The 23,352-nt window shown below is 39.1% G+C and overlaps 1 protein-coding gene across 3 annotated transcripts in view; it reads left to right on the plus strand.

Moving 5' to 3' along the window:
• Positions 1 to 23,352, plus strand: part of slc2a9l2 (solute carrier family 2 member 9, like 2) — an 84,641-nt gene that overhangs the window by 40,477 nt on the left and 20,812 nt on the right. For all 3 annotated transcript variants that reach the window (XM_058072016.1, XM_058072032.1, XM_058072025.1), the window contains exons 10-12: positions 5,199 to 5,300; positions 6,379 to 6,454; positions 22,730 to 22,857. In XM_058072016.1, the coding sequence (XP_057927999.1) occupies positions 5,199 to 5,300; positions 6,379 to 6,454; positions 22,730 to 22,857 (306 nt within the window). The remainder of the gene's footprint in view (positions 1 to 5,198; positions 5,301 to 6,378; positions 6,455 to 22,729; positions 22,858 to 23,352) is intronic.

Here is a 23,352-nt window from a genome sequence, read left to right on the forward strand (position 1 = left end):
TACTACATGCTTTAACCTTAGTTAAAGGACCTTCGCAATGATGCTGAATAATTTAGTAACTTTAAAGTATACAGGGAGTAACTAGGCCTCTGGCAGCCAACACTGCATCAATAGATTAATTTTATGGCCACTTTATTTTATTTATTGCATTTGCGGTTAGATGGAGCTACTTAAACGTCCCCAAGAGAAACATTGTACTTGTTAACAAGGAAAGACTACAAAATGTGCATAGTATAGCAAGTTTTGCACTGCTATTGATGTGTTAAGGTAATAATAAAACAGCGGCTGACTCTTAGTGATTCTGCGATGATGTGCATGTGTTAATTACGTACGTGAACAATTGCCGCAATTAATTAACTCCATTGGCACAGATGTGAGCCCCTTACGCCCCCATCTATTGTTCAGTATCAAATAGGAATAATGGCTTGCTTTAGTTGTTATCTTTTTAGTGTCATAGCCCGATAGTTCCATTGTTAGACAAATACAATATTTCCATTGTAACTCTATCACAGCTAAAAAGATCAAACACACATAAAATGTTCTTCCAGTGGGACAATTCAGAATATTTGACATTGTTCTTCATGAAAAATGACACATTTGTACGAGACTAAAGCTCAGCATCAGCACCAGCACTGGAACTTTGGCTCTGGATGTTGCATAATTTAAACATTTTCATTTTCATATAACCCTCAAAAACGGGCAAAGTGTTCAGTCACATGCAAAAATCTTTCTGTATCGAACGCTCAAAGGAAAAGCGTTGCTGCCGTGAGTCACCAAGTCAGCCCAAAGCAGGAGAGGCAAAAAAAAAGGAGACGAGTAATCTGACATGGCGCTCGTTGCTACATTGATTGACAGCACGTCGCAGAATAAGAGAAGAAAATGTCAGAATTCAGTGACAGTTGAGCAATGTCATTCCCTGGTGGTGTAATGGTACAGCTGATGCCTTGTACGGCAGAAGACTAATGCTGCTCCAGGTGATGAAGATGGCTTCCACTGTCTGGAACGGATATCCAATTTTGTCATTGCCATCCATTCCCAAATGTTCTCAATTGGATAAAAATCAGGGAAACACGCAGGACGGCCCAAAAGAGTAAACCAGCTGCTGTGCCGTTTGACGCCCCTGCACAACCTGAAGCTCCATTGTTCCATTGATGGGGGAAAAAAGCACTTCAGATCAAGATAGCACTTCTTCCACTGTGCTGTGTGGAAAAAAAATCTCAGATTGGATCTCCTTGTCATTCCAGTAACGCTGGAAGCCACCAGGACTTTTCTTTTGTATGAAGAAAACTTTCTTCCACCTTTCAATGTCCCATGTTTGGTCCTCTCATGAAAGTTCCAAATGTTGGTTTTTAGACTCCACTCGGAACCAGTAACCTTCATTTGTGTTGAGGATCATCTTGTTTCTTGATGGACAGCCAATCGAATCCTCCTGTTTTGGTCCATTGACATTTTTTGTTTGATAACCCTCAGAGTCGCGGCACGGTGGACTAGTGGTTAGCGCGCAGACCTCACAGCTAGGAGACCAGGGTTCAATTCCACCCTCGGCCATCTCTGTGTGGAGTTTGCATGTTCTCCTCGTGCATGCGTGGGTTTTCTCCGGGTACTCCGGTTTCCTCCCACATTCCAAAAACATGCTAGGTTAATTGGCCACTCCAAATTGTCCATAGGTATGAATGTGAGTGTGAATGGTTGTTTGTCTATATGTGCCCTGTGATTGGCTGGCGACCAGTCCAGGGTGTACCCCTCCTCACGCCCGAAGACAGCTGGGATAGGCTCCAGCAACCCCGCGACCCTTGTGAGGAAAAGCGGTAGAAAATGAATGAATGAATGAATTTTCTTCCACCTTTCAATGTCCCATGTTTGGTCCTCTCATGAAAGTTCCAAATGTTGGTTTTTAGACTCCACTCGGCACCAGTAACCTTCATTTGTGTTGAGGATCATCCCGTTTCTTGATGGACAGCCAATCGAATCCTCCTGCTTTGGTCCATTGACATTTTTTGTGTCAACCACTTGACTTTTTTTGTTTCATAACCCTCAGAATCTTTGACGAAGTTGTTTATTCTTAAACCTGGATGTTAATAGATGCGTTCAATGAGGCAGATTCTGTGTGAAAGTCCAAATTGAGTTGCAAGTCTTTGACGATATTGTCAAGTCGCATCTGAAATCATCAAAAATGTGACCTCTGCTTATTAGGGTTCAAAAGATCAATCTCTTGAACGACTTTCCCCGGAGGGAGTTATTTTACAGCACAGCAGAAGTCACAAGTCTTGCACAAACTGTGCGCTAGTATTGTCCTTTTAGTGTCTTTGTCGTGTAATTGTCGCCGGTGTGAAAGCAAATAAAGCACATTTTGGCGCTCACCACCTCTCCCAAGGGTTTGTCTGCGGATGGTGCCAAAACAGCAGCTCATGTGAAGGGCCAGTGGCGCCTGGAGCTATGTACACTTGTCTTTAATAGCTCGTCTGCTTCTTGATGTGATGAATAATGACGAGACGTTTTAGTCCTGTCAACCGTGAGTGCTAAAGTCATGGCTTTGACCTCTGTTGACTCTGCCAAGAAGTGAGGATTATTCATAGTGTTGGAGAAGCTTGGTTTACCATTATCAATGATGTTTTGCTCTATAATACAAGTTTTCACATAAAAACATATGGGGTAATAACTATAAAAGCAATCTTCACTCGCTAAATGTACTGCAAAAATGGTCAGTAAGGATAATTCATAATGCCGCCTACAGAGAACATACTAACTCCTTATTTCTAAAATCACAAATACTTAAACTTGCCGATATAGTTCATCTTCAAACAGCTAAAATAATGCATAAGGCTAAAAATAACCAATTACCTAAAAATGTCATCCAATACTTCTCTACAAGAGAGGAGAAATATGATCTCAGGGAAGAACTACATTTGAAACACTTCTATGCTAGGACTACGTTAAAAAGCCATAGCATTTCAGTATGTGGAATCAAACTATGGAATGGATTGAGTAAGGAAATCAAACCATGCACAACGATGAGCCAATTCAAGAAACAATACAAGCAGTTGATGTTTGCTAAATACAAGGATGAAGAGTCTTGAACCAGTCATGATGTGCTATATATATCACTATATTGACACTTACTATGGTACACATTATGCCATTGGATGGTCATATGTGACAAAAAATTAAAATTAAAATTAAAATTAAAATTAAAATTAAAATTAAAATTAAAATTAAAATTAAAATTAAAATTAAAATTAAAATTAAAATTAAAATTAAAATTAAAATTAAAATTAAAATTAAAATTAAAATTAAAATTAAAATTAAAATTAAAATTAAAATATATTAGGAAAGCAGGAAGTGAACAAATGTAACAGTTACTGATTGTAAAAGTACCAGATGGAGGGGTAGGATTTAATAAGCTTTGCTTCTTCCTACTCCTTTTGGACATGCGGAACTGGGAACTGATTATGTGATGCATTCAATTGTAATCTGATGCATGTTCAAATGAAATATAACCATTACCATTACCAAGAATACCTGAAAATGAGCCAAACATCAACAATAAATAAAATCTAATTGGCATGTCAATGCATGGAAAAGGCACAATAATTAATTTAAGTGTGCACACTGCATGGATACATTATGAAACATACATCATTATTCCATTTGTGTCGACATAAATAAAAATGGAAGCTGTCCATATGTCGAGTTCCACAGTGGACACCCCAGGGAGAAGTGGACATGTTTTCTGCCCACGTAACATACATCTTGTTAGAAGTTCAACACTCGTTAACTTGCAGCCACACAGAGACAGAATCACACCCTAAGAGTTCCTAATGAGCTGCAGCTCTGTTGGTGATGCTGTTCTACTATGTGATGGCTGTAGAGATGTCTGCAAGAGAGATGTCCTGAGCCTCCAGGGCCAATGGGATGCACACACACATGTGGTGAATTTGAATGTGTACGGTATCCCATAGTCCCCCTTCCATTCCAGACACACACACATACACACACAAAATACTTGCTGGTCTCTTCCCCCCCTTGATTCTGCTGAGCCATTGGGACGTATACTGTACAAATAGCAGTGACCTTTTCCCCAACCTCATCCGACTAGCGAAGTGAGACCAGCACCCGGAATAATGTCGCCTCCACTTGCCTCTGAGGCTACCAGAGGGGAAAATGCATGCAACTATGACCTTGTCCCCCCCCAAGGAGCTTTAACCACATGTAGCCAATATCTCATGTACAATACATCCAAGTATTGTAGAACCTCTTGGGATTCTTTGCTGCAAACCTTTGAGGTTTAAAGCGTTCAGTACTGCCATTCAGAACTTGTATATCCTATAAATTCACCACACACAGAATAGAATCTTTTTTTCCTTATTTCGATATAGCTCACAGAGAATAACAACCCCAAATGTCAGAAAGTTAAATATTGTAAACTACTGGTTCATATCTTAATCAGCAAATTAACTGCAAAACCTCCTGATCCTTTAATTGCCTTAATTGGTAGTTTGAATTGAACTTGAAATCAAATAACTGAACATACACTGCACAGCTTCAATACTGCATTTGGGATTGAATCATCTCTAGTACAGTACAATACAGACAGGATAGCATGATAATAATTGTACACAATTTAGTAGGGATCTGCCATCCTATATTTAGAATATTTATTAAAAACACCCATGGGGGGGGGAAGTTAGTCTTAAACAGAGCAAAGATCATACAGACACAGCTAAGGCCTCAATTAATGATAATTTTAATAGGCGATTAATCATTTGATTATTTTTGTATTAATCGTTCAATCAAATTAAAAAAACAATTTTTTTTATTGATTTTAATTTCAGAAATAGGAGATATGAACCGACCGCTTGAATATTCTGTTAAAATAATGTTACAGAATTGTTTAAGTATAACAATAAACGTACACAAAAATACAATCATGATCCTTTTCTTCGATTAATCTGAAGCTTGTTGTTTCATAGATGGTCCAGATTAATATAAATAAAAACATATCTGCAACATATCAGAAAAGAGGCAAAAATGTCCATTATTATATCCTTATTATTCACATTTGAGAGACTGAAATCCGAGGATATTTACATATTAAATAAAAAAAAATATTAATCCATTACCAAAATAGTTGTCGATTAATTGGGTAATGGATTAACCATTGATTAATTGATACAACGCTGTCTTTGTCCTCTCTACAGGGTTTAGTGATAGAACGTATCGGGAGAAAACCTCTTCTCATATTTGGATTTACCGCCATGGCCGTGTTCTTCAGCCTGCTTACCGTGTTCCTCAATTTTCAGGTAAGAGCCTCTTACCGCCGCCCTTCTCCAAGTCAAGTGTCGTCCGGGGACAGTATAGTGTGGTTCAGTGACATTTTGAAGGAATTTGAAGGAATGAAGAAATTTTGAAGGAAAATGCAATCCTCTCATCATTTGTATGTGGATGATTAGGACTTGCACAAGGAGACAAAAAGGGATTTATACATCATTCAAATGCTAATGCCACAGAGAGATAGCTTAACCCATTAGCTTTAATATGATGCATTTAAAAATATCTAATTCAATTCAAATTCTAATTTGAAAACAATTAGTCCCAGAGGGATCAATTGTAGTATCAGACCATCGTCATCATAAAACCCTTACAGACAGTGGAGATGTTTTAATAAAAAGACGTTGAAACCCATATGAGGCAAGGCAGGAATGAATTAAGTCTTCTATGCTTCTATACATCTCACTTTGCAGTGTACTGTACATGTCAGTCTTCTTTTACTATTGTTGTCAATACAATGGTTACATTCATAGAGAGAAAATAGGTTGCTACTTTTTTCTTAATCTTTCAACATTTCACTATGTTCTAATCTTGTGACGTCTCCTAGCCAACTCAGAACGAACTTGACCCACTGGGTCATGTCATGTCATCTTACAAAGAATGCTACAATCATTACTTAACACAAAAAAGCTAGGTAAGAAATATACAAGACAAGTACCAATACGAGTTTAAAATAAAAATATTTTCGGCCTATCATGCATTTCATCCCAGCAAAGCATTTTATTGGTTATTGCTGCCAGAACTCTGCAATAACGTCAGCCTCCCTCTAAGCTGCTCTGGCTACCTCTAGTGGACAGAGACAGCATTGCAGTGCCCCTGGCAGTAATTGTATGTTTTGCTGGGACGAAATGCATTATGGGATGAAATGCCTTGTTTATGTCTTACATGGCTTCTCAGTGTCAAGTTGCTGTGTGATGATTTTAGCATTCTGAGTTTTTTTCTTTTCTGAGCCATTTTACGACATGGACATGTGACATTAGTTGAAGAGGGATTTTTAGTTGAGAAGTTATTGGTCACTGCGACATCACTTCCTTCCTTTTCTCCTTCCAGGACAGTGTGTCATGGATGCCTTACCTCAGTTATGCCTGCATACTGGCTGTAATTGCTTCCTTCTGCTCTGGACCAGGTAATACTTTTGTGTTATCATCCTGCGTCTCCTGACTTTTAAATGACTTAGAAAGCTGTGAAGATTCCACCATGGCTTCTTTTGTTATTTATGGTATCATCAGCATGAGTTGCCTCCAAGTGTGGATATGTCCTCTCTGACAAAGGGATGGAGGGAATGAGCACCGTTTGCAGCGCTCCAGGTCATCTGGTCCCCCGGCCAAATCGGGGCTCTAAGCAGAATTTTATTTGTATTCAACACACACATCCTGTACATTCACACCCCTTGCAGACTGCAGCGCTCTTTCAGCAAATGACATCCCCACTTGACATTGTAACATTTTTATGCCTTGCATAGGTACACTTGAGCGAGGGAAATAATGAGAAATAGCATCTTATTTCAACTTCATGGCAGAGACTCAGAGCTCATTGGAAGAAATTAATCCCACTACAGCTTACGAGTACGGTGAATTAGGCACAAAGGTGATAAAGGGAACTGAAGCAGGAAGTCACATCTGGTGCCCATACCTTGCGATTGCGATGTTTTCTTTAATATCCAATAATTTCACATTGTTATCGTAATGCTATTCAACATAGATGCACTATGTATTTTTTCAAGCTGATACCAATAACTTCCTGCAAAGGAGGTGACGGAGCATGTGCAGGCAGGATGGAACAGGTGGAGAAAAATGTCAGCCGTGATGTGATAGAAGAGTTTCAGCTAAAATGAAAGGTATAGAAAACTGTGGTGAGACCAGCCATGTTGTTTGGTCTAGAGCAAGGGTCTCAAACATTGATATGAAAGTTTAATGTTAGTGCGGCCCACGCAAGTTTGATGCTGTATGGTATCATGTACCCAGAAAAAATTATTACGTTTGATTAATGTTCATGTTAAAGGTTAAATAACTGTTAATAGTTATCCTCCCTATCCGTGTGGAAGTGGTAGTTTTTTTTTGGCTATTTAAGTTTAAAGGAAATAACTTGAAGGCTACCGTTTAGGTCGCTAGCTCTCTAGTTTGCGAGTTAGCATGTGTCTCAAGACCCTGCAGTTGCAATATGTTGTAAATAAAAAAAGTATAAATGTGACTATAGTCGTGTTTTGTCACGTCTACAGGGCTCTAATAATGCTTTGTTCATTTTAATCTGAAAAAATAATTTGTCTACCCACCAACTGTATGTGGCTTCTTAAGTTTCTATTATTTGCCGTTTTATTATTATTATTATTATATTTATTTATTTATTACTGATTGATTGATTTTCTTTATTCTTGATTTGTTTATTTATTTTTCATCTTATTTTGTGCAGAAAAATAAAAATTAAGATATTTGAGGACAGTGGAATGTTTTATCAGAGCTTTTCTTGTAGAAAATCGGAACCAAAGCACTGAAAAAGTTTGTATATTTTTCCGTTTTTAATAACTGCGTTTTTTTTTTTTTTTTTGCCTTGCCCAGACCCTAGCTCCAGTGGCCCCCAGGTAAATTGAGTTTGAGACCCCTGGTCTAGAGACAGTGCCACTGAGGAAAAGACAGGAAGCAAAACTGTAGGTAACAGAGATGAGGATGCTCAGGTTTTCATCGGGAATGACCAGGATGGATAGGATCAGGAAATAATTACATCAGAGGGACAGTACATGTTTGAGTCCTTGGAGATAAAGTCAGAACAAGTCATACCAAAACAAGACTTTTGTGTTTAGTAGTTAATACAGTAATCCCTCGGTTACCGTGGTTACTTGTCTCTAGACCCGACTGTGATAAGTACACTTCCAAGTCAGATTCCTTATAAATGGAATCATGCCCTCGAGACATGAACTAACACCCCACAGTCACCTCTACACTTATACTCTCGTTTGTGTGTGTCGCAATAAATGTGTTCCGGATGTGTGGAGGACCAGAAGAGAGGATGAGTTCTAATGCAACTGTAGTTAATGTCATTATTATGATTATTATGCTGTTATTATTGTACCTGTGGTGATATAATTGAAAAAGCCTGGTGCTTGTGTGTCTCACCGAACATTACAGTCTTGTCACTGACGCCAAACACTTCATAGCATCCATCATGTCTTTGAATGCATCTTCTGAATGCCTTTTAGCCATTTTTATGCTTAAAAATGCTCATTGTTATATTACAAGGGAGATTCCACAGTTCTTTCCCGAGACCGACTGAGCTGCATTTGTCAAACTATACTCTCCCAATAGACATCACAGGTGATGTGTGGCCTGCTGATAGGCGGTTTAGACTATTTGAATAAAAAGGGCAGCCTTGGATGTCCAGGCAGCAAGTAACACATTGTTGTTGAAGGCTGTGGAGATCACACACAGCCTGAAGTCACTCTGGGATAATGTGACACTGCATAATTGACCTTCACTTGAAATGACCTTCACTAGAAATGCCTCTCAATGGTCAGGGTGAATCAACATGGATGAAAGACAACAGAGCAATTCATTTCTTCTAATACCAGTTTAGAGCTAATAGTTGGTCAAATATAAATACCAGAGAGGTGTAAATCCATCCAAGTTTTTTCTATACCGTTTATCCACATTAGGGTCGAAAGGATGTGCTGGAGCCTATCCCAGCTGTCTTCGGGTGAGAGGCAGGGTACACCCTGGACTGGTTGCCAGCCAATCACAGGGCACATATATATTATTAACCTAACATGAATGTTATGTTTAATTTCATTTGAACATGCATCAGACTACAATTGAATGCATCCCATAATCAGTTCCCAGTTCCACATGTCCAAAAGGAGTAGGAAGAAGCAAAGCTTATTAAATCCTACCCCGCCACCTAGTACTTTTACAATCAGTAACTGTTACATTTGTTCACTTCCTGCTTTTTTAATTTTAATTTTTAAATGTTTTGTATATTTTTATTTTTTTTGTAATTTTTTTGTCATATATGACCATCCAATGACACAATGGGTACCATAGTAACCGTCAATATAGTGATATATATAGCACATCATGACTGGTTCAAGACTCTTCATCCTTGTATTTAGCAAACATCAACTGCTTGTATTGTTTCTTGTATTCGCTCATCGTTGTGCATTGTTTGAGAATATGAATATGCATTGGAATATGGGAGGAAACCGGAGTTCCCGCAGAAACCGCCACACACACACAGGGAGAACATTCAAACTCCACATAGAGATGACGCTTTAAAGTCAATAACAAAATAAATTTCAAGAGATGCTTGCAATGTATGAAGCATCATTTATGCTGTTAACTACCGTGAATAAAACAAACAGACGCACTCTTGGAAGCAAGAGCTCTTATAGACACTGTGAATACTTGAACTTTAATCTCTGCAAAATTAATCAGTGAACATGTTTGAATCTGGCATTGACATTTTCCACAGCTCTTTTGGAAACAAATATAAATCTCAATTAATTAAACCTTCACTAAGATACAAAAATCATGACATTAAAAATGACTTGCCATGTTGCCTAAATTGGAATGTGGATCACATCCAAATTAAACATGATTTGTTCGACATTTGCGTCAACAAATGTCTACTAACAGGAATGAGACTGGATAAATATGGCGGATTTAAGCCGTGATATCAATTTATCATGGTATAAAATTTTTTTTTTTTAAATTATCATGGCATAAAAGTGGAGGAAAACACCCATGGTTGTATACTCACCATTCAATAAGTTTATACACAACATTAACATTTGGGAACAAGGACCAAGTTAAAGGAAGAATAGAATCTGGAAGATTAAACACTTTTAAAGCATTTTAACTAATGTTCAATGCACACAGAACAATGAACAACTTTGTCCTAGTTTCTCCACTGTACTGCCGCCGGCGGCTGTTGACATGAGGCGTTCGAGCACATTTCATAAATCTCAGATTTTTTAATTTTTATTCACTCACCAACCTACGTTCCCTACTTTGGGAACCTAAGATGTAGATCATGGGTTGAATCCAAAAGACGGAGCTTCTTCAAGCACTTCCACAACTAATGTAAAGCGGTTGTAAAGTAGAATAAACCCTTGAGGAGAAAAAAACGGGGAAAAAATGCAGCAGTTGTAGAACCCACTCTGAGAAAAATGTCGTCCTGTTTCTTTAAGGGAACACTACTACCGGATATGATTTACATCAAGGTGAGATTAAATCCCATGTCAACTCCATGGGCGAAGCTCATTTGCACAGTAGGCGTGTCTACAGGGATATTTGTAGGAATGACAACAAAGTTGCAAGTTGTTAAAATTCTATCAGCATAGGGCATGCTGGGAATTATTATGAAGCTCTGCACATGGGTAAAATAAGATGGTTATTTCCACTTTCACTACTTCGGTCTTTCACTTCCTCCATTCATTTTGCTCCTCTAATTACATCTTGTTGCAATGATGGCTACCACTCATCATTAAGTTTCACCTTGGCTTGGATTCACTCCCAGGCCCCTCTCAGCGCTTCGGTCACAAGATATTTTGCCTGTGGTGTAAAAAAAAGTCACAGCCGTCAAGGTGATTCACATACCATCAGACGCTTGTTTTAAATGATTGTGTATCGTTGAAGGGCACCACTGTTCATCTTTAGGTTGTAGTTCTACCTTTTTTGTCATTATAGTAATCAATGTGATTCATTCATTCATTTTCTATGAATGTGCTGGAGCCTATCCCAGCTGTCTTTGAGAGAGAGGCGGATTACACCCTGGATTGGTTGCCAGCCAATCACAGGGCACATATAGACAAACAACCATTCACACTCACATTCATACCTATGGACAATTTGGAGTCGCTAATTAACCTAGCATGTTTTTGGAATGTGGGAGGAAACCGGAGTACCCGGAGAAAACCCACGCATGCACGGGGAAAACATGCAAACTCCACACAGAGATGGCCAAGAGTGGAATTGAACCCGGGTCTCCGAGCTGTGATAGGTCATCTTTTTACACACACCAATTGAATATTCATTCATTCATTCATTTTCTACCGCTTATCCTCACGAGGGTCGCGGGGGATGCTGGAGCCTATCCCAGCTGTCTTCAGGAGAGCAGCGGGGTACACCCTGGACTGGTCACCAGCCAATCACAGGGCACATATAGACAAACAACCATTCACACTCACATTCATACCTATGGACAATTTGGAGTCGGTAATTAACCTAGCATGTTTTTGGAATGTGGGAGGAAACCGGAGTACCCGGAGAAAACCCACAACATGCAAACTCCACACTGAGATGGCCAATGGTGGAAATGAACTCAGGTCTCCTTGCTGTGAGGCCTGCCCTGCGCGCTTACTGTAATCAATATGATGCCATGCAATTTCCGTCTTGTTTGTTTTTGTAGATGATGATAGTGCATTGTGAGGGCTGCACAGCAGTCGAGTGGTTAGCGCCCAGACCTCACAGCTCGGAGATCCGAGTTCAATTCCATCTCTGTGTGGAGTTTGCATGTTCTCCCCGTGCATGCGTGGGTTTTCTCCGGGTACTCCGGTTTCCTCCCACATTCCAAACACATGCTAGGTTAATTAGCGACTCCAAATTGTCCATAGGTATGAATGTGAGTGTAAATGGTTGTTTGTCTATATGTGCCCTGTGATTGGCTGGCGACCAGTCCAGGGTGTACCCCGCCTCTCGCCCGAAGACAGCTGGGATAGGCTCCAGCACTCCCCCACAACCCTTGTGAGGATAAGCGGTAGAAAATGAATGAATTAATGATTTTGGGAAAGCTCATGAATTTAGAAGACTTATAGTACCCCCATTGGATAAATACTGCATGGTTGATTATGTTTCAGCTGACAACAAGCAATTTCAGTTGGCAACTGATGCAATGAGTAGCTTCTCATTTGGTAAACAACCATGCCGAAAGTCGAGGTTGCGGAAAAGATGGTAATCTTTTTCAGAAGGGTGATATTATTAGCATGCATCAAGCATGTGAAAATGTCTAAGGAGAAAGCAGAAACTATTAAAATCAGGTTCAAACAATCCAATGCATTATTCAGGAGGGACATTGAGCAGTGGCACAAATTCATGCAGGTTTGGACGGACATAAATGTTGTGACATTGTAGACGTAATGGATGCCATGCAGTGTGGCTGTGTGTGTGTGTATGTTGGTAAACCTCACTCGATGAACGTTAAGAGTCGCTCTGGACATCCAGTCTGTCGTCGTCCTTTGCAACATCACGGTTTGAACATTCTCATTCTATCGTGGTGTTACATAAATGTCATAATTAAAATAAATAATCATTGTTTCATGGTTGCCTATAACCCATTATTAGTCCAAAAATATAAATATATTGATATGTAGTATTCCGGTCACTAGCCATTGGTCACTGATGAGAAATGACATCACTTTACCTTCACACTGCATGGAGTCAGCCATGGCAGAGTGGAAAAGAGTTCTCTCATTCCATGTGGAAGTGGTACATTTTTGTCTTCTAACTCAGTCCTTTTTCAACACTCCATTTGAAACCATTTCTTAAATTGAGAATAAATCCACTCAAGGCTAACAAGTTAGCTCGCTAGCATGTTCTGCTTCAAGCCGTGGCCGTCTCCTGTCTCTGCAGTGATCCCGTAACCAGTGCAAACAAAGAATGGTGTAAATAAAGAATAATAGAAGCGTAAAGGTAATTATAGGGGTGTTATTTCATGTCTACAGAGCTCTAATAATGGTGGAAAACATACTAAGAAAGTCATAAACAGGTGTTCTATGCTGTAAGCGAGGGACGACTGCATAATGGATTGTAATGGAGTCTACGTTTTGTAAATTTCACTTCATGAACCTTAAGAGTCGCGTTGAAGGTCGTGGTTACAGTCTGTGCGTTTAGCTCGACGGCTAGCGCTGTTGACACAGAATGGTGTGGAAACAATCAGTAGAATGTTTTGTAATCAAATACATTTAACCTCCATTAATAGTAAACATCTATGATTTATTTAACAATAAATACAAACTGCACGGCGGTCGAGTGGTTAGCGTGCAGACCTCACAGCTAGGAGACCAAGATTCGATTCCACCCTCGGCCATCTCTGTGTGGAGTTTGCATGTTTTCTCCGGGTACTCCGGTTTCCTCCCACATTCCAAAAACGTCGACTCCAAATTGTCCATAGGTATGAATGTGAGTGTGAATGGTTGTTTGTCTTTATGTGCCCTGTGATTGGCTGGCCACCAGTCCAGGGTGTACCCCGCCTTTCGTGAAGAAAAAGCAGTAGAAAATGAATGAATGAATGAATAAATACAACCACCAAACGCTCATTTTAACGTCTTGCAGTTTCATTCTTGCCACCAGTCAATTAATCACCCATCCATGACATCTGGGATGAACTTCCCATGCCTGATTTTCGCTATCTCCCTATCTCTTTGAAAACAACCACTGATGCAAGAATTTCATCGTGATTACTTTCTCGTCCATGTTTACTGAATATTTGTAACACAAAAGCTCCAGTGAAACTCTCCTAAGACCAAGATTAGAAAACAAGACTTAGCACACGGCTGTTCACAGATGAGACGATGATATGTAGCCTCTATTAACGGATTACAACGCTGCTGTGCTGCTTCCTGATACATTGTGGGAAGTGCAACAATGCAAAGCTTTAAGAGGGAGGACTGCTTTTGAAATCACACGTGAATCATAGTGGATGATGACGATGTGTGTCCTTTATCTTTAAACTGTGAGGCAGGATTATCATCATTGTGGTGCAAATACAGCTATTTGCTGCTTTATTCTATCATAGTTATCCAAACATATGTTAATAATAATAACTCATGGTTGAATATGGCATATTAGTCCAAAATTGTGCATGTGGAAGCACAGATTCTGGTTTGGTTAGCAGTATAAAGTATACAGATAGGGACTATTGCAGTTTGATTGACAGGTATATAGCCGGGACAGATATTCTCTCCGATGTGGTGGGCTTAAAAGCAAAAGTAAACCAACCACTGATTAAAAAGCTGCTGCAGCCTTTGGCAAAGAGCAGAAAAGCAGAATCATTTCTTATAAACACCAAGTATCTCGTCTGCCAGTCCATTTTTTTTTAGAAGAAACAAGCTTAAATTTGACAAATTGTATTATCGCTTGTCAAGGCATGATTTATATGATTTATATGATGATTTATTCACACTGTTAATAGAGAAAAAATATGACCAAAACTCAATTCACACAGCCCCACATAATTTTCCCTGCAAATAAAAATAAAATAAGATCGCTACATATGTAAGGAAATATAATAGAAATCTTGATCTGTGCTATAATCAGCCATAACAACACACTCGTCACAACCATTGAATGGGGTCAACTCTGCAATAATACATTAGCAATCATTTACTTAGTCTTTTACTGTTACAATTATTACAATATATTCTAATATACAGTTATTATTTATATTCTGGATCATCCCCAAAATGTAATCAATTGTTCCGTATCTCATTAATTCATTCATTTTCTACCGCTTTTTCCTTATGAGGGTTGCGGGGGTGCTGGAGCCTATCCCAGCTGTCTTCGGGCGAGAGGCAGGGTACACCCTGGACTGGTCATCAGCCAATCACAGGGCACATATAGACAAACAACCATTCACACTCACATTCATACCTATGGACAATTTGGAGTCGCCAATTAACCTAGCATGTTTTTGGAATGTGGGAGGAAACCGGAGTAACCCGGAGAAAACCCACACATGCACGGGGAGAACATGCAAACTCCACACAGAGATGGCCGAGGGTGGAATTGAACCCTGGTCTCCTAGCTGTGAGGTCTGCGCGCTAACCACTCGTCCACCGTGCAGCCCCATTTTCGGCTAATCCTGAAAATTCCATCTAAATTCAAGTTATTTTGTAGACAAACAGATAAATACCACGAAAAACATAACTCCCGCACTGCACTTGCGTTTGTCAGAGGTAATGATGGAATATAATAAGAACAATAATAACAATAACGACATACTGTCCCACTACTACTTTGACAGGATGGATTATTGACCATGGCAGAGGTTTTAGTCACTGTAGTACTTTCAGTACACACATGTTGATGACACTCTATCAATTCGTGAATGGGAAACACAGTATTACCATTGGGTAATAACGATCATGAATCATAGATATGATAGTAAAATATTGCATATGGCCAAAAGAGCCCAGTCCTCAAGTTAATTGGAATAAGAGGGAAAAAAATGAAAAAGGCAGCAAAACATATGGAAGAAGAGCATGCTGTGGGCGTATGAGGAAAATCTCAATCTGCTCAAATTGGATGCTTTTTGCTACTTTTATTGGGAGTGAATAAATGTCTCTTTTGTCCTGGCAGCTCAAGGTTCTATATGTACTGTGTATAAAAGGGGTTAAATTGATAAGTGTAGCGAGGGGAATGCTGCACGGGGTCTATAAAATGACACAATGTGTGTACTCTTATTAGCCATGTAAGTGAGTAATTGTTTCCATATATATTAGACACAAGAGAAGAGAAAAGATGCAGAGGTTAAAAAGTATTTTATTTCAATTTAATGACATGACTTTGCTCATTATGAAGGACCACAAAGATTTATAAAAAAAAAAAACAAAAGATGTGGCTATGTCAGAAAAGATGCAGAGGTTAAAAAGTATTTTATTTCAATTTAATGACATGATTCCGCTCATTACGAAGGACCACAAAGATGTATAAAAAATAACAAAAGACGTGGCTATGTCAATTAAATGTCACCTTTAAAATAATAAAATGACTCCAGAAAACAGATGTACACACATGGCGTTATTTTGCAGTGAAAAACATACCTATGTTGTAAAAATTTCAAAATATGACCTTGAAGCAATTTTTTTCAGATGTCACCAGTGTCACCTGAAAAAAATGACTGCCTCTGAGGACCAAACAGAGTCTAATTTAAAGCCTCCAGCTGTGAGAGGACCCAATTAACTGGCTTTCCTCAAACGCAACCCTCAAAAAAAAAAGCCCCAAAGTTAAAACCTACACTAGATCTACATTCATTTGTGCAAGTTTTTAACTACTTAATTATTGTCATTGCTTCTTCTGCAAGTTCTAAATAACAGCTGCTACATTGCACAATAGAAATAAACAAAACAGCTGGAAATTAGACTCAGAATAATCCACAAAATCAGAGCATTTGAGCACAATAGTTTGGTGTGGTAAGAATGGAAAAGTATTCCATGAAAACATTCCCCCGAAATAATGTAAAATATATAAGCTCTATATAGGCGGCTCTTGTCATATTATGACAAAAGATGCTTCGTATTGGAATAAGTGTAATTCATAATGTAATGGCTCTTAGAGCCAGCTGTGAAATGATGGTGGGGCTTCCCTTTTTCCTCCTCATCTTCAATACAAACTTCTTCCCTGAAATGATTTTCCATGACATTTTCAGCCGCTACACAGACAAGTTATAATGTCATACGCATCAATACCAGCGACACTTTTGAAATTGTTAGCAGGGTTTGAGAAGGGTCTAAATCTAGTAACAATTTAAATTGGACTCATGTGGTGTGCTGTGTCAGCTCCAAGCAGAGAAACCTTCACGTTGTCCAGAATATAAGGTGGCAACAGACATTTCAACTTGTATCCCTTTTGCATTCATTCATTCATTTTCTACCACTTTTCCTCATGAGGGTCGCCTGGGGTGCTGGAGCCTATCCCAGCTGTCTTCGGGCAAGAGGCGAGGTACACTCTGGACTGGTCGCACATATAGACAAACAACCATTCACACTCACATTCATACCTATGGACAATTTGGAGTCGCCAATTAACCTAGCATGTTTTTGGAATGTGGGAGGAAACATTCCTTAAACTTTCAGATCGTTTTAGTGTAGTAAATACATCTGCATCTTGTACTTTTAATGATGTGTATCTTTATTTGAGGAGCCCAGAGAGGGCCTGATGTCATTGCAGCACCCCAATGAATGCGTTGCTCAGATGCAATACAGTATAAGAAAACTTTTAAGGAGTTGTTTTTTTATATATTCATATTGGTACACGTTTGTATATTTGAGTGATGGGTTGCTGTATGATGACTTTAGTGAATGTTATATTGTTATATACAATATTTTATACACTATACTGTTATATACAATCACTGGGCACATATAGACAAACAACCATTCACACTCACATTCATACCTATGGACAATTTGGAGTCGCTAATTAACCTAGCATGTTTTTGGAATGTGGGAGGAAACCGGAGTACCCGCAGAAAACCCACGCATGCATGGGGAGAACATGCAAACTCCACTCAGAGATGGCTGAAGGCGGGATTGAACCCTGGTCTCCTAGTTGGGAGGTCTGCGCGCTAACCACTCATCCGCCGTACAGCCCCATTTTGCGTTATTGCAAGAAAAAATGAACAAACTAAAGAAAAAGTACACTCAGCTAATCCAGGTATTGCTTTAAAGTGAGGCCTTGCAAGATTTTTTATTTTATTTTTAGGTCTAACACAACATGTTGTTGCTGATATCATGCAGGGTAACTGCTCCAAATTGGACCACTAAAGTGGCATTGGACATTACACGTTCCACTGTCGGTGGTACCATTGCCGCGATCAATATAGTATTGGCTACTTGCTACATGTTGTGTGGAAGTGATTAGTGTTCTATCAGCTACAGCCGCAACTCTGCGATGGACTGTTATGTCGGTGGTTACAAGGGCAAGGCTTCTTGCTGGGTGAATGATGTGCTTGTTCTGCTTGATTGTAAAAAAAAATGGCAATAATGACAAGTTTTACAATCAATCACTGCTTTATCTCGTCGCATTTATGGGGCAAAATAGGGCGACCAACATCATCACCTGAAGGGATATCTTTCAACAACTTCATCATGTGGAAATAAACCGTGAAACCAGTGAAAAGGCTATAAAAGTGGTTGTAGACACAAAATCATCCCTATTTGAGTAGCGTGAGATGATGCTGCAAACGACCCGTCATAAAACAAACATGGCCTCAATTGTGTGGACTTCAACACTTCAACACACGAAACCTTATCAGCCACGCTCGAGATGCTTATTCCTATTGCCACGGTGTTTGAAAACTTTTAAGGAGTTGGGTTTTTTATATTCATATTGGTACATGTTTGTATATTTGAGTGTGAAGTTGCTGTATGATGACTTTAGTGACTGTTGTATTGTTATATACAATATTTTTTATACACTATACTGTTATATACAATGACAGGGCACATATAGACAAATTCATATTGGTACATGTTTGTATATTTGAGTGTGAAGTTGCTGTATATGACTTTAGTGACTGTTATATTGTTATATACAATATTTTTATACACTATACTGTTATATACAACCACAGGGCACATATAGACAAATTCATATTGGTACATGTTTGTATATTTGGGTGTGAAGTTGCTGTATGATGACTTTAGTGACTGTTATATTGTTATATACAATATTTTTTATACACTATACTGTTATAGACAATCACAGGGCACATATAGACAAACAACCATTCACACTCACATTCATACCTATGGACAATTTGGAGTCGCCAATTAACCTAGCATGTTTTTGGAATGTGGGAGCAAACCGGAGTACCCGGAGAAAACCCACGCATGCACGGGGAGAACATGCAAACTCCACACAGAGATGGCCGAGGGTGGAATTGAACTCCGATCTCCTAGCTGTGAGGTCTGCGTGCTAACCACTCGACCGCCGTGCAGCCATTACAGTAATTTAAAGTATATTTATTCTATTTTTAACATGACTTATTACTATTATTAACTAAGATTACCCATCATGAAAAATGCCCAATCAGAAATCTCTTGAAAATCAGTTTTAGATTAGCAGTAATAGAGGGAATGACATGAAAATTCATGCAAAATACATTACAGTATTACAGTACCTCTCGGCATGTTTTGTTCATAAATTCATTTCAGAGATATCAAGTAAAAACAAACAACCATTACACATGAATATACGCTGGCGGGGAAACAAATAGTATGCATTTATCGCTCACGATTCAAACCACACTGTTCCCTCTGGACCGCCACAAGCTTGTACTGTATCCAACTTAATTGGTGTGTGGTACTTGAAGGCACCGCAGCATTTGGTAGCTACAGCTGCAATGAAAAGCTCTAAAGATTAATTTCACTCTGGGGGGGTGGGGGAGTTGGCCGGCACCTGGCATAGTCGGACCCCGTACCAACTCGGGGAAGACGTTCATTAGAAGAGCTTTCTCGAAGAAAAACTAAAGCATTCTGGTCTTTTTGACCTTATTTTCCATATCCCATGCGAGTATCCACAGTTACCGGAATGCTCTGGGATGATGGACCCAGGTGGAGAATTGGGATCATGTTTTTATATTCCCTTGGAGAATGAATCTGTTTTCTTGGAGCCAACCTTGCTTGGTAAATGAGAGCGGTTTGGGTTTCTTCAAGACAGATTTTGATGTTGCATCTCCGCTTATAAGAACTCTGGGCAAGATATAGCGTATTTCTTTCCATTCTACTCCCACTGAACCTCCACCGCAAATGGTCTTGTGAGAGGTGTTTGTGCAAAGGCAAGATGTATTGTTTCTATTGCCTTGGGTCCGTTGGCTAGATTGATGGTTACTTAGCTACTTAGTTACACAGTAGAGGGATTTAACCCACATACAATTTCCTTGCAAACTTGTAGAGCTTAGGGGACGTATATAATCTGTTAAATTTTACACAGGGTGTAGATTAAGCTTATCTGCATCACAATTACTTTACAGTTTACAGTCGCATAAAGTCTCAAACGTTTTGAATGAATGAATGAATGGATGGTTGACATTTTTGACCAGTTTTTAAAGTTGTAGCTTGAAGTGTATATTATGATGTCACCTGGCTCGGAATTTATCAGACGCCTGTCTCCGCAATATCGCCTCATCAACAGGCTCATCAAAATGTCGGATTCATATCTGTCAAGCAAACCCAGCCATCATCATCGTCATTCACAGTGGGATCTTGAACAACGTCCATTATTACTGCTATTATTATATAGATTATATAGATCGTAGAAGTATCGATCTTGCCATATATATTTTATGACTGCGAATATTACTATTCATCCAATGAATGGATGGTTGACATTACCAGTTTTTAAAGTTGTAGCTTGAAACGTGTATATTATTATGTAACCTGGCTCGGAATTTATCAGACCCCTGTCTCCACAATATCGCCTCATCAACAGGCTCATCAAAATGTCGCATTCACATCTGTCAAGCAAACCCAGCCATCATCATCGTCATTCACAGCGGGACCTTGAACAACGTTGCTACCTGCACCTCCATTATTGCTGCTATTATTATATAGATCGTAGAAGTATCAGTCTTGCCATATATATTTTATGACTGCGAATATTATTATTCATCCAATGAATGGATGGTTGACATTACCAGTTTTTAAAGTTGTAGCTTGAAAAGTGTAGATTATGATGTCACCTGGCTCGGAATTGATCAGACCCCTGTCTCCGCAATATCGCCTCATCAAAATGTCGGATTCACATCTGTCAAGCAAACCCAGCCATCATCATCGTCATTCTCAGCGGGATCTTACTATACTGCGAGAATATTGCTATTATTACATAGATCGTAGAAGTATCGATCTTGCAATATATCTTTTATGCCTACGAATATTACTATTCATCCAGGTCATTGTAGTCTCAGGTATATTAATTAGCAGTACATGTTTGGCATTTTGGTGTTTTGACAACCTGTAAGACCATCTCTGGTTTAGCACACAATACTGTATGAATGAAATCTTCAACAAAAACAATGTCAGTATTAGGTGCGGTATAGTAACTGTTTTTCATTTTTATTCGTGTACCCCAAGGGGTACGTCTAACCCACTTTGGAATATAGGCTATTTTAAAAAAATGGATTGCAACCTAATGGCCATGAGAAAATGCGTGAAGTACAGTAATAGCCATGAATAACTTAAAAATAATATGGATGTATGAGTCAACTTATTTGAATAGTGACAGTGTGTCATCACTTGCAATCAAATCAGTAGCAGGGGGTCGGGTGGGCTCTAAAGGCATACGCACAACACCCCTGTGGTTTGAAGCTTACTGGCTGTCATCTCATATTACGTGACGGCCGACAACCCCAGGTGATTTTTCATTACAAAAAAAAAACACATGATAAATTAAATGTGTACAGCACATATGCTGTGTGGTGTCGGAGGACTAACAATTAAATTGACTGTACATACGTATACTTCCTCGTCTCTAAACATTTTTTTTTCAGACCACGGTTACCTCGTGAGGATTTAATAATCAAGCATGAAACAAAGAATCTAGGTTGCACGGTGATTGAGTGGTTAGCGCACAGGCGATTCCCCTCTCAGGCATCTCGATGTGGAGTTTGCATGTTCTCCCCATGCATGCATGGATTTTTCTCCGGGTACTTACTCCCATATTCCAAAAAACATGCTAGCTTAATTGGCGACTCCAAATAGATATAAATTTTTCTATATGTGCCCTGTGATTGGCTGGCGACCAGTCCAGGGTGTACCCCGCCTCTTGCCCGAAGACAGCTGGGATAGGCTCCAGCATGGCTGTGATCCTTGTGAGGAAAAGCGGTAGAAAATGAATGAATGAAAAAATTTTCATTAAATGTACATTAAATATAAAAAATATAAATTAAAAAAATAAAAATAAAATAAAATAAAATAAAATAAAATAAAATAAAATAAAATAAAATAAAATAAAATAAAATGAAATGTAATGTAATGTAATGTAATGTAATGTAATGTAATGTAATGAAATGAAATAAAAATAATGTACATTAAAAAAAAATGGAATGATCCTGTCATAATTGGGCTTCTCCCCCTCGTGACAGCGCCTGGTTTTCCTCTTTTCCTTAGTTCCTGGTTCATGCCCTTATTTTGTAGTCACTTCCTGTGTTCCTCTGTTCTGTTTTCTATTGCTTTCCATTATCTCCCGCACCTGTTTCCCATTTTCTGTTATGCCTATTTAGTTCAGGTGCGCGCTCCTTTCGTTCTTGGGTAACTGTCTTTTGTTTCTGTTGGACTTACTAGTGCGTCGTTCTGCTGCATAGCAACAATAAATTCATTTTTACCTACAATTGGGTCCTCATCTCTGCATCATGGCGTCAAACCGTAAAGTTTTCAAGCCGGAATGTGACAGATCCCTGATCCTGGTTAGTCCCTATTCCCATTGTTGCTAGAGACTTGATGCCCAACCCTACTTAGAATCAGCCGTGGGCACTAAAGTGGAGTCAGAATGGTACAATTTTGATAAATGACAAATGATTGGTTGATTAATCTAAGACTACTATGTGTCTGTGCTTCCCCACCAATGCAAACATGAGCATGTCCAAGCAGTAATGTAGCTCAGTTAATAATTGATGATGTGTTCTTCCCCTTTGCTAGGAGGAATCCCCTTTATCCTGACCGGTGAACTCTTTGAGCAAGCCTACAGGCCTGCTGCCTTCATGATCGCAGGCACTGTGAACTGGCTGTCCAACTTTGCCGTGGGTCTCTTATTTCCATTTATACAGGTGAGTTTTTTACACTGTACAGTCCTGGAAAAGTTGCACTGACATAATGGAAGGTATTACTTATACTACATTAAATGCAGCAGTACATCGACTTACCAGAGTTATGACCACCAGGACAATCTAATGAGCACCATTAAAATTCGGCCACTGAGGATTGATCAGGACTAATACCCATGCATTACTTCTTCTCATTAATGGTGTTTCATAATAGTGCACCTCTTTAAAGTCTGTATTTTTTTTCCAATCCACTTGTCACTTGTCAGTCAGTTTGTCAGATGTAGGCTTACTAAGTCTCTGAAGTTTCACAAGGATGATTTACAGCAAGCAGGCATCCTCGTCTCTTTATGTCTCTTTAGTACATTCAGAGAAATCCTTGGCTTATGTTGTTTACGTTACCTCATTTCGCTACCTGGAAAAGTTAGATACAAACAGCTCTCAGTATGATACAGTGCAGTTATACATCGCCATAAACTAACAAAAAAATATTTTTCAATT

The sequence above is a fragment of the Doryrhamphus excisus genome, chromosome 1 (assembly GCF_030265055.1).
Source record: "Doryrhamphus excisus isolate RoL2022-K1 chromosome 1, RoL_Dexc_1.0, whole genome shotgun sequence".
NCBI lineage: Eukaryota > Metazoa > Chordata > Actinopteri > Syngnathiformes > Syngnathidae > Doryrhamphus > Doryrhamphus excisus.